Source organism: Hibiscus syriacus, unplaced genomic scaffold (assembly GCF_006381635.1).
Source record: "Hibiscus syriacus cultivar Baekdansim isolate YM2019G1 unplaced genomic scaffold, ASM638163v2 tig00112529_pilon, whole genome shotgun sequence".
Taxonomy (NCBI): domain Eukaryota; kingdom Viridiplantae; phylum Streptophyta; class Magnoliopsida; order Malvales; family Malvaceae; genus Hibiscus; species Hibiscus syriacus.
The window spans coordinates 153791-171030 of record NW_024063357.1 but is presented as its reverse complement, the minus strand read 5'-3'; the positions used below and the strand labels follow the sequence as shown (position 1 = coordinate 171030).

Sequence of the window (17240 nt, the reverse complement as noted above, 5' to 3'; positions counted from 1 at the left end):
TATATTTTCAATTATTTTATATGAAATAATATTAAAAAATGAATTGTCATCACAATGTTAGAGAGATAACGACAGAGTGAGCAAAATGATTCAATCTATAAAATTAAGTGATCAAAATAAAAGAATTGAAAGTACAGTGAGTAAAATACGATAGAAAGTAAAGTTCAGTGAGAAATAGTGTAATTTACTCTATGTTTTTTACACGTTGGTTGAAAGCAGCTTCCTTTAAGGCTCTTCACCCCAGTGTTTTGAAAATCGGACCGGACCGGACCGGCCGGTTCAACCGGGAACCGTTGCCTAGTCCGGTTCAATCTACACCGGTTGAACCGCTACTAGTGAACCGGCCGGAACCGTTGAACCATTCGAACCGGACCGGCTGAAAACCAGAAAAAACCGGGAAAACCCCACCAATTTTGTTTTTTTTATAAATAAATTAAACCAAACGACGTTGTTTGTTAAACGAGCCAAGTCATACTCGAATATTGCTGAGCTCGACTCGAACTTGAAAACTTTAAAAGTAAGCTCAACTCGACTCAAACTCACGAGCTAAAATTTATCAAGTTCAACTCGAACTCGAAATATAATATTGAAACTTGAATTCAAAAAAAATTTAGAAGCTCGATTGAAGTCTAAAATTCGAGCTTGATTGAAGTGAAAGAATAGTTTACTCAATGATCACCAAAAGGCTCCATGATTTTGAATGCCAAATTACCTCTATTATTTATAAAAGTTAGTTGGGATGCTCTTCTATGTTTCTTAGCCATGTGAAATTGTTTTGTTCTCATATTTTTACTCTTTAGCTATGTGAAATTGCTTTGAATATGACTTGTGATATAAAAAATTATTTTTTATTAAATATTTTTGGTATTTTTATTTAATTTTTAAAATAATTGTGACGTCGTCCGATTCTTCTGACCGATCGAACCGGTTTAACTGGTTCGCTAACCGGTCCGGTTCTAAAAACACCCCGTGCTAATCGTGTAAAAGATAGTTGACAATTGAAATCTGGCTACTGAAAAGATCAAACCCAGTTTCTTAACTGAAGGGGCAAGCCATTGACCGTTGAAGTGCTGAAAATGGGAGACTCTTATAAGGTAGCGGTCATCGGCGCTGGCTATGCAGGCCTTATTACGGCCAGGGAGCTTCAAAGAGAAGGTCATCACATCACTGTTTTTGAAAAGGCCAACAAAGTTGGTGGGACATGGCTATATGATCCACGGGTGGAGGCCGACCCATTGGGCGTTGACCCGAGTCGGGAAATAGTTCATTCTAGCCTTTACAAGTCTCTTCGAGTTAATCTTCCCAGGCAGATCCTGGGATTATTGGACTATCCATTTGCAAAGAAAGAAGGCGGTGATCCGAGGAATTTTCCGGGTCATGAAGAGGTGCTCAGATTTCTTGGGGATTTTGCTCGAGACTTTGGATTAATGGAGTTGATTCGTTTCGAGCATGAAGTGACTCGGGTGGAGCTAGTTGATGAGGTGAGTCACGAATGGGTTGTTGAGTCTCGGACTCGAAAAACAGAGTCAAAATGGGAATCGAAAGAGGAAGTGTTTGAGGCTGTAGTTATTTGCAATGGTAAGAACACGCAGCCAAACATCGCAATGTTTTCAGGTATTTGGTTCTTCTAAAATGAAATCTTCTTTAACTCCATTCTATTGCTAGTACATTATCATTTTCTGGTATGGTTTTTAGGTTGGGATACTTGGCCAAGATTACAGCTCCATAGCCATAACTATCGAACCCCACAACAATTTGAAAATAAGGTATAAAGATTACAATCACTGTACAACAACATATATGTTTTAAAACTTTTTAGCAACCCAGAAAAGACATAAATTTCTGTAAAAATTATGGTTCTGGCTTGCAGATAGTGGTGATCATTGGCAACGCTGCAAGTGCTCATGACATTTTAAAAGAGACGGACCCTCTTGCACGGCAAGTACATCAAGCTGTTAGAGGACCTAATGTCGAGTTGAAAAAACTGGAAAATCGTGATAACGTTTGGCAGCATTCGATGGTTTCTTAAACATTTTATCATTTGATTAAGTTGGTTTAAAGTTTAACTTTAGGCTACTCAATTTTTCTTTTTCCCTGTACAGATTGAACGTGCACATAAAGATGGCAAGGTGGTATTTGAGGATGGATCGATTGTGGATGCAGATGTTATTATTCATTGCACCGGGTATTTCCAAATATCTTTTAGTTTACTGCAGAACCAATCTGATCTCTCAAATACTTGTTTCTTTCAATCCTCTTGCAGGTACAAATATCATTTCCCATTTCTTAAGTCAGACGGAATAGTTACTGTGGAGGACAATCGTGTTGGACCACTGTTTCAACATGTGTTTCCACCAAGCTTAGCCCCTTGGCTTTCTTTTGTGGGATTACCTTACCAGGTAAAACTTTTGTATTTCAATTTTCGTTGGAACATTGAGTATATATTAGGCTTTTTCTTAGCTGAATAGCATATCTAATGGCATCATTGGTTCCAAGTTGTGTTATTGTATATACGACTTATTTTAACCTTCTTTTAACTATCCTCAAACTGCTTGAGACGGATAAAATGTCTCGATTTATTTAGGATGAGAATCTTAAGATACTCATTGTTTAATGTTTTAACATGATAAATGGGTGCTTATGCAATCAGGCAGCTACGAATTTGGTAATGGAATTACAGTCAAAATGGGTGGCAAAAGTTTTGTCAGGCAAACTAGAGTTGCCTACCCAAGAAGCAATGATGTGTTCTGTTGAAGAATTTTACCATGAGATGGAAAAGGGCGGATGGCCCAAACATCATGCTCATAATCTAATGTACAAGGAGGTATGCACTTAAACAACCAAATCTTCATCACTTGAAGTACTCTGCCCCTCTTTATGTCTGCTTACTTTGTTTTGTTTTTGGCAGCCCGAACATATAGGCTGGCTTGTTGATCGGTTGGACATAAAGCTACCAAATTGGTTGAAGAATATGACGGTTGCATCCTACTTGAAAGAATTGTTTTCTTACGGTGACAAATTTCGAGATATATGGGATATTAACAAATGGACCCAAGAAATGGATTCTCCTAATTGACTTCAACACACCATAAATCAAATAAAATCAATCCCATAACCAATATAGATTTGTATGTCATTGTACTTTATGAAAATTAAAGACTTAATTTGTTAGTAAACATATTAATTTGGTCTGTTATTTTTTTGTTGCGTATAAATCGTTAAACTATTTACTTTTGTTAATCTTATGTATAAAAATTGTTTCTCTGTTGATTATCCGATCAAATTTAATGTCACAGTTTATCGATATAATATAATTAAATTATTTTGTAATTTTTATAGATTTATTTATAAAAATGTAAACAACTTGAGCCGTCACTGCTTGAACATGTGATTAAGAAGGAAACCAAACACACTTATTAAAGAACATCTCATCAGAAGTTTACACAAATCATATAAAAGATGAAGGGACAGAAAAAAAAAAAGAGTGGTTGAAAGTTGAAACTATTCCATCGATTTCCTCATCCCCTGAATAAATATGTTTTATTTTATTTTAATTTGTACTATCCAACACAATAATGTAGCAGATCGTTGACATCGGAATCTCGATACCAAATCGAAGAGGTGAGCGTTTGATCGTTACAGCGGTGGAGATGGGAGAATCTTATAAGGTAGCCGTCATAGGAGCAGGCGTTGCAGGCTTGTTACAGACAGAGAGCTTCAAAAAGAAGGTCACTATGTCACTGTTTTTGAGAAGGGCGATAAAGTTGGCGGTATCTGGCTTTATAATCCACTGGTGGAGACCCGCCCATTGGGTCTTGATCCGAATCGTGAAACAGTTCATAGCAGCCTGTACAAATCCCTTCGAGTGAATTCTCCTAGGCACACCATGAGCTTCTTGGACTATCCATTTTTGAAGAAAGAAGGTGGGGATCCGAGGCCTTTTCCGGGTCACCAAGAGGTGCTCAGGTTTCTCCAGGATTTTGCCAGGGATTTCGGGTTGATGGAGCTGATTCGATTTGGACATGAAGTGGTTCGGGTGCAGCTATTTGATGAGGCGACTGACGAGTGGGTTGTTGAGACCAGAACTCGAGAGACGGACTCAACTTGGGAACCGAAAGAAGAGATTTTCGAGGCTGTGGTTATTTGCAATGGTAATTTCACTGAGCCAAATATTGCAGAATTCCCAGGTATCTTTTATTAATGCCACTTAACAACTTGCATTTTATCATGGAACAAATATGCAACTTCACTATTGTTAGTTGTAAAGCTTTTATCTTTTGTTTCTAACAGATAAATATATATTTTTTTTAATATTTTAGGCAGAGATACTTGGCCAGGATTGCAAATGCATAGTCATAACTATCGTACTCCTGAACAGTTTAAAAACAAGGTATTGGAACTGTTTACAATCACCTTGCAGTCCTCCAAATTAATATTCAAACGCTGTAATAGATATATTATTTTTGTATTTTTTTATTAATACTCTGCTTTCGTCCACTCAAATATTTTAAGTGCGTCATCTTAATATAAAATCATGTGTAAGTCAGGATTATGGCCGACAGATAGTGGTTCTCGCAGGGAAAGGGCCAAGTGGCATTGAGATTTTGAAAGAGATTGCCCCTCTTGCGAAAGAAGTTCATCAAGCTGTTAGAACACCTGGATTGCAGTCGTTAAGGTTGGAAAATTATAGCAACACATGGCGGCATTCAATGGTTTGTTATACGTTTGATCAATTAATTAAGTTGGTTCAAAACTAACCTAAGCTGGGCATTTTTGTTCTGATAGACTGTGACTATTCTGCAGATTGAATGTGCTCATGAAGATGGTAGGGTAATATTCCAAGATGGATCAACTGTTAATTCAGACATCATTATTCATTGCACTGGGTATTTATATTTTAAATCCCTGTATCCTTTTAGAATTAATCATATGCTTGCTTTTCAATACTCTTGATAGGGGGGAAAAACCCCTTGCAGGTACAAGTACCATTATCCATTTCTTAAGCCAAATGGGATAGTTACTGCGAAAGACAACCGTGTTGAACCATTGAATAAACATGTGTTTCCACCAAAATTAGCTCCTTGGCTTTCTTTTGTGGGACTAACAAGGTAAACTATTTTTAAAAGTTTTAGTTGATCTTCTGGGTTTTGGCCTATCTTATCGGAAAGAAATGAACATAGTTTTTTTTTACACAATCAGGCAGTGGTCTTTAGAGTGATGGAACTTCAAGCGAAATGGGTGGCAAAAGTTTTTTCCGGCACGGTGGAGCTGCCGCCCCAAGAAGCAATGGCATGTTCTGTTGAAGAGTTTTACAGTGAGACGGAGAAGACCGGATGGCCCGAGCATCATACACACAGCCTTCAGAATGACGAGGTTACCACTTCCGACAGCCAAGTTAAGTGATCTGTCTGTGTTTCTGTCTGGTTATTGAGATAGTGTTGTTTGTGTGGTGGCTGGTTGAATATGCAAGTTGGATTGCAGCTCAGCTGGACATAAAGGTTCGTGAGTTGGATTGCAGCTCAGTTGGACATAAAGGTTCCCAAAACGTGGAAGGAAATAACGTTTCAGTCAATGTTGAAACAGGCATTATATTATGGTGAAAACTATCGGGATAGCTGGGATGTTGACAAATGGATACAAGAATCCTCCGATTAACTTATCGCATACCATAAATCTTGTATATGTATTTCTATATGTATGTATGTGTACAATGTTCTGTAATCTTAAATTGACCCTTTATCATTTGAAAGTGAGACATTATTTCTTCTTTCTCTATTTTTGCTCTTTCACAAGTTTCAACCAAAATAAGCAACAATTTGAGTAAAATGTGCTACTTTCTAACTCACATGCACAATTTAAACGGTAAATACCAGAGACAGCATGGGACTCACGAGTGGGTTGTTGAGTCCATGACTCAAAAAACTGGGTCAACATGGGAATCTAGAGAGGAGTTGTTTTAAGGATGTGATTATTTGCAATGGTAATTAAATGGAGCCAAACATTGCAGAATTACCTAAATGTCAAATATGATTACGTTCATGAACGGAGTCAAGATTTTAGTTCATGGGAACAAAGTATAATTAACAATAAAAAATAGAAAGGACGAAATCAAAATAAAATAAAACTTGAAGGACCAAATAGGTAATTATTCCTATATACTTTTAATGATAAAGATGGGGCAGTAATGAATAACTCCGTCCCTGATTACGTATCTATTGATAAAAAGAGAAAAATCAATTAAATCATTATATTACTAAAACATATTCCCTCCATCTTATTAATTGTGTCTCGTGTTGATAAAACACATATATTTAGGAGATAAATTTGAACGATATAAAATAAAAGAAATAATAAAATTATACCTCAAAAAGTGATCAACATATTTTATAGATTTATTTTGATAGATATAAAAGAATAAGGATAAATATATATATATATATATATAAATGTTGTTATTCATGGAGAATTTTAAAATTCAAAAGAATCAAATTTAATAGGATAAAAAATATTATAATTTAACATCTTAGCCCCAACATCATCACTGATGTAGCATTTTATAATCAATCAAAATCAAACGTGAGGGTGAAAATTTACTTTTCTTAAGAAATCCGAAATCTTCTTTTCGATCCTCGTCCTCTCTCTCTTGCGTAAAAGGAAAAATCTTCTACCATTTTTCTCCCATAACAGGGGGGAACATAATTTTCTCTCTGTTTTAAAAAGTCCAACACTGTTACGACTGTTGGTATTGTGATTTTCAATAGTTGGGTTGGTGATGGGTTAGTCGTGGGGTCAAGTTGATGATGTACAGAGGAAAATTAATGGTTAAAGTTGTAGACTTTTAGTTTTCGATAGCTCAAGGGAAGCAGACGAGTGTTGCTTTCAGTCGTAGAACATCACCGGTGGATGATCACAATCGGCGGTCAACCACGACTTTGGTACCCAAAATAGAGTCCACGTCCGGAAAATATAACTTGTTGAATATGTTAGCAAATATTCAGCTTTTTGAAAAAATCTTTTAGCTTTTTTACAAATAAAAAATAAAATGGCATGGGTAATTGGATTGTTAAATCAAGGCAAAAAAATTTAAAATGTTTGTGAATTAATTTGATCACTAAATTTAAAATGTTTTAATTTTTACACTAAAATTTCAGCATTGTTTTTTTTTTATGTTATTAGATTGTTAAATCATTAATGGTGTGATGGTGTGGTCGTTTTGTTTGTTTGTTTGTTTTTTTTTTTTGCTCTACAGAAACTCGTCAACTCTCTCAATCGTCGTAACTAATCAAACGGCACTCATCATCGATCACATTTTTTATACAATAGTCCAAAACGACAACGTTACGGTTACCATCTCAAAAACTCTATCCCTAATTTATCTTCCTGGAGCAGACTCCTTATTTCCTCCGGAGGATTTACGAGCAAATGACGACCTTCCTCTTTTGTAAAAGCAAGGTTAGCTAATCGATCGACACATCAGTTTCCTTCCCTACATGTGTGTCTTATTTTGATAATTCATCTCTCTCTTTTTAGTTCTTCGCAGTCTCCAAAATTTGTCTTTTTTTTTTAATGTCATCCAATATTTCTTTGTTTTAGGGTTTATGCTAATCATTTAACGTCTGTTTCGACCACGAGACTTTTGCTCTCATATCCTTAGCCATCAACAATCCTTTTCTAAGGCCCCGGACTTCTGCTAAGGTACTCGTTGTTTTCCCGATGTTAACCATATTCCTTGAATCCAATTTCTTCATCTCTGATAAGATCGTCACCGTCGCGTAACCGACTGCTAACCAAATGACACCCATCATCAATCACATTTATGAGTATAAAAAATTCATATTTCACTCTCGTTTCTTCTTTTCCAATTGCTTTTTCAGAAAACTCACTCAAAATTCATAAAAATTCACTTAAAGATGCAGCGTTTTAAAGTTTTGATGATCGCCCGATGTAATTAGTTTGAAGATATATTATTCGTCCTCACAAAAGAATATTTTTTCATGTTTAAATTTTTTTAATAAATAACTTAAAGCAAAGAAAGTCCTCACTAAAACACGATCTAACTAGAGTGATTGCGAACACCTATTAATATGAAAACTAATATGATGATTCAAATTAAGAATGAATCAACGAGGTAACGAAATATCAACATGAATGTTAAATTTAATCTTGAAATGAGAAAAACATGTACTACCCAAATAAATCCATCATTTTGATAAACAAAGAGAGAAACCTAAAAAAATAGAATTTAAAAATACATTATATCATAATCAATTCAAATAATTACTTATTATTAACTATTAAAATAAATCATAAAAAATATCATTTTAATGTTCCAAAAGTAAAATGACATATTAATATCGAAAATATAATAATGACTTTATCATAGTCTCGAAAGTACAATGGAAAAAGATCTATTAAACTATAGTTATAAATTCCAATGTTCACACAAATTTACCTTCTAAATATATTCTTTTTCAAAATAAGGAGATAAAAGAATTCAAATATAAATTTTATTTTCAAATTTCTTGTTATAGGTGGGGGATTCTCCTACATGGCACCACATGGTTGTATAAAGGAAGGAGCAATAGGGGTTTGACATGTGAGCAAAAATTATGAAGAGATTCACAGCATCACCAATCGTCAACAGTTTTAACGACGAGAGCAAATAGTTTTCAAATATAATTAAGGGTGTTTTGGTATTTTACCACTAAAATCGTGATTCAATTTTCTACCGCTTCTACCCTACAATTTTGAACTTCATTGCACCAAGCATATTCTAAAATTTAATTTATTAATCAGTCAGATAATTAAATGTTAAATTAATTAATATTTAAGAAAAATTAAAAATTAAAATCATTTAATTTATTTTAAAATTGATTAATTAATTGAAAATAAATATTTTACATACATTATACATATACTTTAAGCACAAACCTCATAAGAATTAAAATCTCTATATTTTTTAATAATTGGACTCATCAAACTTTCAACACACAGTCAAATTTTAACATATAAAATTTTTTAAATTAAAAACATATCAATCTAATTGAAAAATTATAATAAAATTCGGTCAATTCAAAAACTATTTGAAGCAATTGAACTTTATTCAATTGATAATTAAAAAATAATAATTAATTTGATTTTAATTAGTTTAATTCGACCATTTATTAGATTAAGCGATTGAATACCTGTACCGGTCATATTTTTGTTCTCTTTGCTCGTTCTTCCAATTTTATTAAGGGTAAACTATTCGGTTGATCACTTAACTATTTAACCCTTTTTATTTTTGTCATCGATCTTTCAATTTTGTCAATCACATCAATTAACTATTTAATTTGTTCAATCAAAACCACTAATCGTTAATATTTGACGAAAATACTGACATGACAGTTAAAAGAATTGTTATATTTTTATATTTAATAATTAATATTTATATATTCTCAATTTGATTAAATATTAAATTTAATTTAATAAATTAATCATTTAATCAGGATATGCGTGTCATGACATGTGTTAATTCATGTCACCTCTTGATTGGATAAAAAATAATGTGAATGAAATTGCACGTAGACTCAAACCAGCATCCTAAAGCGTGAAAGATGGCCGCCCTAACCACTGCACCAAAGGTCCCAATTGTTTATATCTTACAACAAATATTACTTAACCTTTAAAAGCTTGTTATTGGTAAAAGTAGAAGTAAAAAAGATATTTTATATTTTCAAACAAAAGTTAATATTTTACTTTTGTATTATCGCCTAAATGGAATTAAAATATAAAAAAATTAAATTTAATAACATTAAAAATATCATAAATTATTTCATTTTTAAAATATAAAAAAATGAAATTATCAATAAATAAATTTTAAGATATAAAAATATTATTAAATTTAAAATATTAATTTTTATATTTTAAAATATAAGTAAATAAATTTTAAAATATAAAAATATTATTAAATTTAACAATCTTGAAGATTTTTTTATATTTTAAAATATAAAAAATTAAATTTAATAATATTTTTATATTTTAAAACTTATTTATTTATAATTTCGTTTTTATATTTTAAAATTAAATATTTGTATAATACTTTCAATTTTATTAAATTTAAGATTTTTATATTTTAATTCCAATTAGGCGATAATACAAAAGTAAATAGTAACTTTTGTTTTAAAATATAAAAATTCTTTTTACTTCTACTTTTACCAATAACAAGCTTTTAAAGGTTAAGTAGGATTTGTTGTAAGATATAAACAATTGGGACCATTGGTGCAGTGGTTAGGGCCGCCATCTTTCACGCTTTAGGATGATGGTTTGAGTCTACCAAAGAGCAATTTCATTCCCCATAATTTTCTATCCAATCATCGCCAGCATATTTGGAGGACTGGAACTCTACAGAAGTGTCCCTCCTGGCCGACGGGGAATCTAAATTCAGAGTTAACTTCGATTAAAAACCTGGAGCTGTTCTCTGATTAAAAGCAATCATCATAGTGAATTCTACCTCAAAAGCATCACTCTCGAACATGTTCCAGGCCATGGACGGATTCACTTTGTCTGCAATTCTTGGGTTTATATCGACAAGAGATATGAAAAACATAGAATTGTCTTGTTAACAAGATAACTTCTTCGATACTCGAAGGTTGTAATTTCAGTGTGTTTCTTTCTAGTGCCGAAGTGCAATTTCATTCCCATAATTTTCTATCCAATCGGGTGGTGTCAATCATTATTGTATAAAAAATTATTTAATAAAAAAATTAAAATTAATAAAAAAAATATCCTTCAATCTATATTGACGCGTAACAACATGTGTCATGCTCCTGTGCTGACACATGTTAGATTCTGATTGAATGATTAATTTATTAAATTTAATTTATGATCAAATTGAGAGAATATATAAATATTAAAGACTAAATGTGAAAATATACTAATTCTTTTAACTCTCACGTCAGCATTTCCGTCAAGTATTAACGATTAGTAGTCTTATTGAAATAAATTAAATAGTTAAGTGGTGTGATTGATAAAATCGAAATATCAATAGAAAAAGTAAAAACTCTAAATAATTAAGTGGTCAATTGAGTAGTTTACCCTTTTATCAATATTCAACTTCAACAATTCAGAAACAAGTGGTCCTTCAAAGATCGTTCAAACCCTGCAATGGCGAACTTTCCAGATATTACGAATGTAATAAGAAAAACAAGGGTTGAACTAAAAAGAAAATCTTTAGCATGGCGTACTCTTCCAGAAATCATACATGTACGTAGAAAAGAACAAAACATATTTGTTAGCAATGGCAAACTTTTTCTGAACAAACGATATTTTTTCGCACGGAGTGGGCATGAAAGCTAACTTTGTCAAATTTGTAAGGCTTCAAGGCTTGTTTATAAAAGGGGGTGGGGGTGTAAGCCTTGGATGGATATAGTGATAAAAATGGGAGGATCTTATAAGGTAGCGGTCATCGGAGCTGGAACTGCAGGTCTAGTAACGGCCAGGGAGCTTCAAAGAGAAGGTCATCGTATAACTGTTTTCGAGAAGGCCGATGAAGTTGGTGGTACTTGGCTCTATAATCCACGGGTGGAGACCGACCGGTTGGGTCTTGATCCTAATCGTGAAATAGTTCATAGCAGCCTCTACAAATCCACTCGAGTCAACATTCCTAGGCAGACAATGAGCTTCTTGGACTATCCATTTGTGAAGAAAGAAGGTGGGGATCCGAGGACGTTTCCGGGTCACGCAGAGGTGCTCAGGTTTCTCCAGGATTTTGCCAGGGATTTCGGGTTGATGGAGCTGATTCGATTTGGACATGAAGTGGTTCGGGTGGAGCTATTTAATGAAGCGACTCACGAGTGGGTTGTACAGACTAGAACTCGAGAGCGGGACTCAACTTGGGAATCAAAAGAACAGGTTTTTGAAGCTGTGGTCATTTGCAATGGTAATTTCACGGAGCCAATTGTTGCAGAATTTCCAGGTAGTCCATGGATGCCATTTGGAGCTTGCATTACATCAATTGTCTTCAGTTCTAACAACTGCAATTCATATATTTTAGGAAGGGATATTTGGCCGGGATTGCAGATGCATTGTCACAATTACCGTACCCCTGAACAGTTCAAAAACAATGTACTAAAACTAGTTGTAATCAGCCTTCAACATTCAGTACATACAATGATTTTGGCTTATGCTTAACAGAGAGTGGTGCTCATCGGGAACGGACCAAGTGCCGTCGACATTTTGAAAGAAATCTCCCCTCTTGCAAAACAAGTTCATCAAGCTGTCAGAACACCTAGCTTTCAATTGGTAAAGGGTGGCACTTATAATAACGCATGGCAACATTCAATGGTTTGTTATACATTTCATCAATTCATTAAACTTCAAGATCAGGGTTTTTTTCTAGATAGACTAACCTCTTTTTTTTCTTTCTTTCTTTTTTTGCAGATCGAATGCGCTCATAAGGATGGTAAGGTGGTATTCAAAGATGGAACGATTGTTGATGCAGATGTCATTATTCATTGCACTGGCTACAAATACCATTACCCATTTCTTAAATCAAACGGGGTCGTTACTGTGGACGACAACCGTGTTGGACCATTGTATAAGCATGTGTTTCCACCGAGCTTAGCCCCTTGGCTTTCATTCGTGGGACTGAATTACAGGGTAAACCTCTTTTGTGACACATTTGTTTATTGTCACTGGTTCAAAGACTGCATGCGTTTTCAAGTTTTGTCATGTTCACATGATCAGGTGGTGATCTTTAAAGTGATGGAGTTACAAGCAAAATGGGTGGCGAAAGTTTTGTCCGGCACGGTGGAGCTGCCGTCCCGAGAAGCGATGATGTCTTCCGTTGAAGAACTTTACAGTAAGATGGAGAAGACGGGGTTGCCCAAGCATCATACTCACAGCCTTCAGAACGACGAGGTTGAATACGTAAGTTGGCTTGCTGCTCAGTTGAACCTAAGGCTCCCCAAAATGTGGAAGGAAATAACATTATTCTCCACCATCTTGAAAGGGATATTTGAAAATGGTGATAATTATCGGGACAAGTGGGATGCTGACACTTGGATTCAAGAAATAGATTCTTCTGATTAATTTCCAACCCTAAACCCTAAACAAATCCCATAAATAATCAAACGTATATCCATATATATATGTGGATATGCAAAGTTCTGCATTGTATTCCTAAATTCACTCTATTTATCCTTTAAAAAGGAGACATTATTCATATACATCTATCCTACAAATAATAGTTGCATATCAAATGTATATCTATGCATATATGTATATGCAAAGTTCTGCATTGTTTTCATTTTTAAAGAAATATTAATAATAAAATTACTATTATGGTTTAACTTAAAAAGATCGAAGTCGAAGAATTATAAGTTAAATTTGTTATGGATATTTTTATGATGAAACAAATACTAGATTCGTTTTCAGAATGTCAAAAGGGAGTGAAATGTAGATTTTGGGTTCAAAAGGCAATGATAATGTCGATTGATGTCGATCGACGATGATTGGTGATGATAGTGATCAGTGGTGGTGGTCAAGGGAGACTTTGGTTAAATTGATATTTTATATGAAGTTTAGTGTTCAAAATGATATTTCATCTAAAGTTTAGGATCTAACTAATATTCTATTTAAGGTTAAGGGGAAAATTAAAAATTCTCTCATTTTAAGTAATGTGTCGCATTATCAAACTAACGGGAGTTAATAACTCAATAAATAAAATGTAACAATTGATTACATAAGGGACTAAAATTTAATAAATCGATAACATAAGTTAATAAAATTCTAATTTAGTGAGTAAAAATGTACAATTATGAAAGGAAAATGACCAAACCAATAGTTTACCCTGAAATTTGTTTAAGTCAATCTAGTATGTAAAGCTTGTGTATTTGTTCAATATTAATAAATAATTTATTAATTTCAAATGAGATAATTGCACCATATGTCTTCAAAGTATGACCATATTTTCAATTAGCCCCTAAAATTTTAAATGTTTCGATCTTATCTTTAAACCTTAATTATCATTCTAAATTAGTCCTCAAATTTTTGAACTTTTCAATTTCATCCTTAAAATGTGACATTCATTCTAAATTGGTCTCCAAACTTTTTTAACATTCCAATTTCATCCCAAAGTATTCATATAGACTAATTGCATCTCTAGTTAATAAAAATTGTTAGGACTAGTGATATTGTTATATGTTTGAAAAAAGAATTGGGTTAAATTATGTTTGAAGCTAATTACATTGGTGAAATTGGAATATTTAAAAGTTTAATGACTAATTTAGAAAGGGGTCGTAGTTTAGGGTTAAGATTAGAATATTCAAAAGTTTAATGATTAATTTAGAATGAGAGTCAAAGTTTGCAGATGTAATTGGAATATTTAAGAGTTTAAGGATCAATTTGAAATGAGGATTACAGTTTGTGTAACACCCTATACCAGTACGACACACTGTGGAGAGATAAGAGTGTCACACGGAACCACCGAAGTGGCTAACCAATTTTTTTTCTTTTAACATACTCGAATAAAAACATTTACTTATAAGCATTCACGATAAAATAAATAACATCATTTATACAAAACAACTTATATTCGAGAGCTCCCAGAAGTAATAGACAAAATATACATACCACATTTTAAAACAATTCATGACTCGAGCATACAAAATAGAAAATCTGAATATATATGCCCTCTAAAGCACTCGATACATACTCTGCTCTTGATCTGATTGGGATCTACTCTGCACAAAAGTTGGTTCAAGTGCTCCACCTAAAAATCTACGTAAGAAAACAATTTCTAAATACTGAGCTAACTAACTCAGTGTCACGCTAATAACTAAAATATACTAATATTGTTCATTTAATAACATGTTATATCAACTGATAAAATGTACAATGGTTCTATCCAAATGAGCCATTATTGAGTATCTTTGCGATACTCACTCTCTATGCTATGATAGACATCATAGTGTGATCGAAGGATTTCTGCATTTCGAAGTTCACACACACTTCTAATATACCGAGGATGTAACCCCAGAATTTCTGCATCGGAGGTCACACTCTCCACTAGCTCATCCCTTACAAATGTCGGACATTGCGCACTAGCGTCAGTTTTAAGGGACTTTTCCAGTGTGTGGGCGGCAAGACCCTACGGTTGTTGAATTGGGCTCCAAAATAACAATAAGTTAAGAAAGTGTGTATAAAACTAGAATGAATGAATGAATGAATGAATGAATAAATGAGTGCCTTTTCCAGACATTGGTCCAGATGACCTAAACACGGCAGCCGATGCCAATGCTCTGGACCCATTTCTAGGTTCCAATACACCAAATGACCAAAATCCATTCATCTCTCCATTATCCTCCCTGTCAGAGACATTGGACCATTGAATATTAAAACTAGGGTTAGAAATAACATGAGAGATCGTAAATTATTTAAATTCGATTCCGTTGGCTCATTTTAGTTCCATCGGTCTTGTTCGTTCTTTCGCCGGTCTAATGACGAAGCCTTGGTTGCTGGGTGAAGCGAATGTTGCGGGTGACTGCCTTGCCAAATTTCTAAAGTCTAGTGATGGCCCGATTCGTATCTTCTCGGACGCAACACAAAAAAATCGCCCATATTGCTCGGGATTTAAATGGTCCTGGTTTTATTCACTTTTAATCTCCTTTTGCAATGGCTGCTGGCCTCTCTTACATTAAAAAAAATTGTACTAGGATTCATATACCTCAGGTTAAAGGTTGAGTTCAACTTAGAGCTTGAATGGAACTCGAGTTCATGATTAAATCCAGAGTCGGTTTTAAAAAGGAGTGCCTTGAACAATTTGCTCAGGCCCTCGTTTTTTTAATTTTATAATTAAGGGTCCCTAAAACTTTTAATTTTATAAAATAACTTTTTCTTTCTAGTTTTATAATTGAGAAACCATAATTTAATGTTATTATGGTTTATTAATATAATATTTTCATTATATAGGGTCTATTTTTGAGTTTTTGCTCAAGATTTGTAATAGAAGTACCCATTTTTTTAGTTTTATAAAATAATCCCTACTTTCAACTTTTATAATTAAGGGTTCACAATTTAATATATTCCTATGGTTTATTATGTAATATTAAATTATTTTTTCAAAATATAAAATATAATTTTGTTTTATATGGTCTATTTTTGATCAAAATTTATAATTAAGGGTACCTAATTTTTTTTCTCAATTTTATAAAATATTACATATTTTTCTACCTTTATAACTGAGGGCTCATAATTTAATTATTTTTTATGATTCATTTATATAACATTAAATTAATTATTCAAAATAATAGAATATATGTTAGTTCTGCATAACCTATTTTTGTGTTTTCGCTCAGAGACCCAAAAATATTTGAGAAGAATTTGTTTAAACCTAGTTAAATCTAAAAATGTCTCGAGTTCAAATTTTTAAAACTCGAGTCAAAATTCATTTTTGATTTCGAGTTCAAGTAGAAATTAACAATCTTAAATTTGCGAGCTTTGGAGAGAGTAAAACTCTAATTTGAATTTTTCGTGTATGAGACGTGCTAAACAATACTCAACTATTTTCATTTACAGTCCCAATTACAACCCAGAAAAATAAAGCACATAAATTTTGCCGCAATGTGATCAGTTTCATGGCGATTAACTCTCCCCATTACTCGTCGCTGGTGCAGGCGATAGCTAGAGCAAAAGCATCGTGGACCCGTTGCTTGTATATTTGCAGTTATGGAAGAAGAAAGAAGAAGAAGCCAATATATTTATTGATACGTGGCAGAAACCCAGAGCCGGGAAGGATGAATAAATGCCAAAAACTTGTCCTTGTTGTTAATGTGACTCTGTCAAGAGAAATTTAAGAAATGTACAAGCTAGGCTAACAGTGGTACTACAGGGACCTACTGTTGCAGTATAAAAGAAAAATTTTCTCGGAAAAATTATGAAGAGAAAATTATTAAATCGCCACAAGTTCCAACCAAAGATGGAAATGCGAAACATTTAGACTACTTTAGAGCCCATTGGGGAAAGGAAAACAGCTAATAATTTAATAGCATTGGCCTACTACCTGTCTTCCAATATTGTCTCCACTCTGTTCAGGGAACAAAAATCCAGATACATATGATTCCAAATACAAATCATCTTCCGAGTTTAACATTAATTATAATTAACGATGATATTGGAATTGGTTAAGATTCAATAAGAGCTGGGAAACACAAATCATATAACATAATTGAATTATGTAATAGCACAGCGGTTTCTGTCAG

The 17240-nt window shown here is 33.4% G+C and overlaps 2 protein-coding genes and 1 pseudogene across 2 annotated transcripts; all 3 read left to right on the top strand.

Moving 5' to 3' along the window:
- Window positions 1-1003: 1003 nt before the first annotated feature.
- LOC120181566 (flavin-containing monooxygenase FMO GS-OX5-like) lies at window positions 1004-3109 on the top strand. The gene is made up of 7 exons (XM_039186662.1): window positions 1004-1614; window positions 1696-1766; window positions 1871-2020; window positions 2103-2185; window positions 2264-2399; window positions 2651-2824; window positions 2909-3109. Exons 1-7 carry the CDS (start codon window positions 1077-1079, stop codon window positions 3074-3076), a joined length of 1320 nt encoding a protein of 439 aa, XP_039042593.1. The 5' UTR covers window positions 1004-1076; the 3' UTR covers window positions 3077-3109.
- Window positions 3110-3635: 526 nt separating this feature from the next.
- Window positions 3636-5403, top strand: LOC120181578 (annotated as a pseudogene).
- Window positions 5404-11418: 6015 nt separating this feature from the next.
- Window positions 11419-13071, top strand: LOC120181577 (flavin-containing monooxygenase FMO GS-OX-like 3). The gene is made up of 5 exons (XM_039186672.1): window positions 11419-11956; window positions 12035-12105; window positions 12175-12324; window positions 12421-12639; window positions 12727-13071. Exons 1-5 carry the CDS (start codon window positions 11419-11421, stop codon window positions 13069-13071), a joined length of 1323 nt encoding a protein of 440 aa, XP_039042603.1.
- Window positions 13072-17240: the final 4169 nt, after the last annotated feature.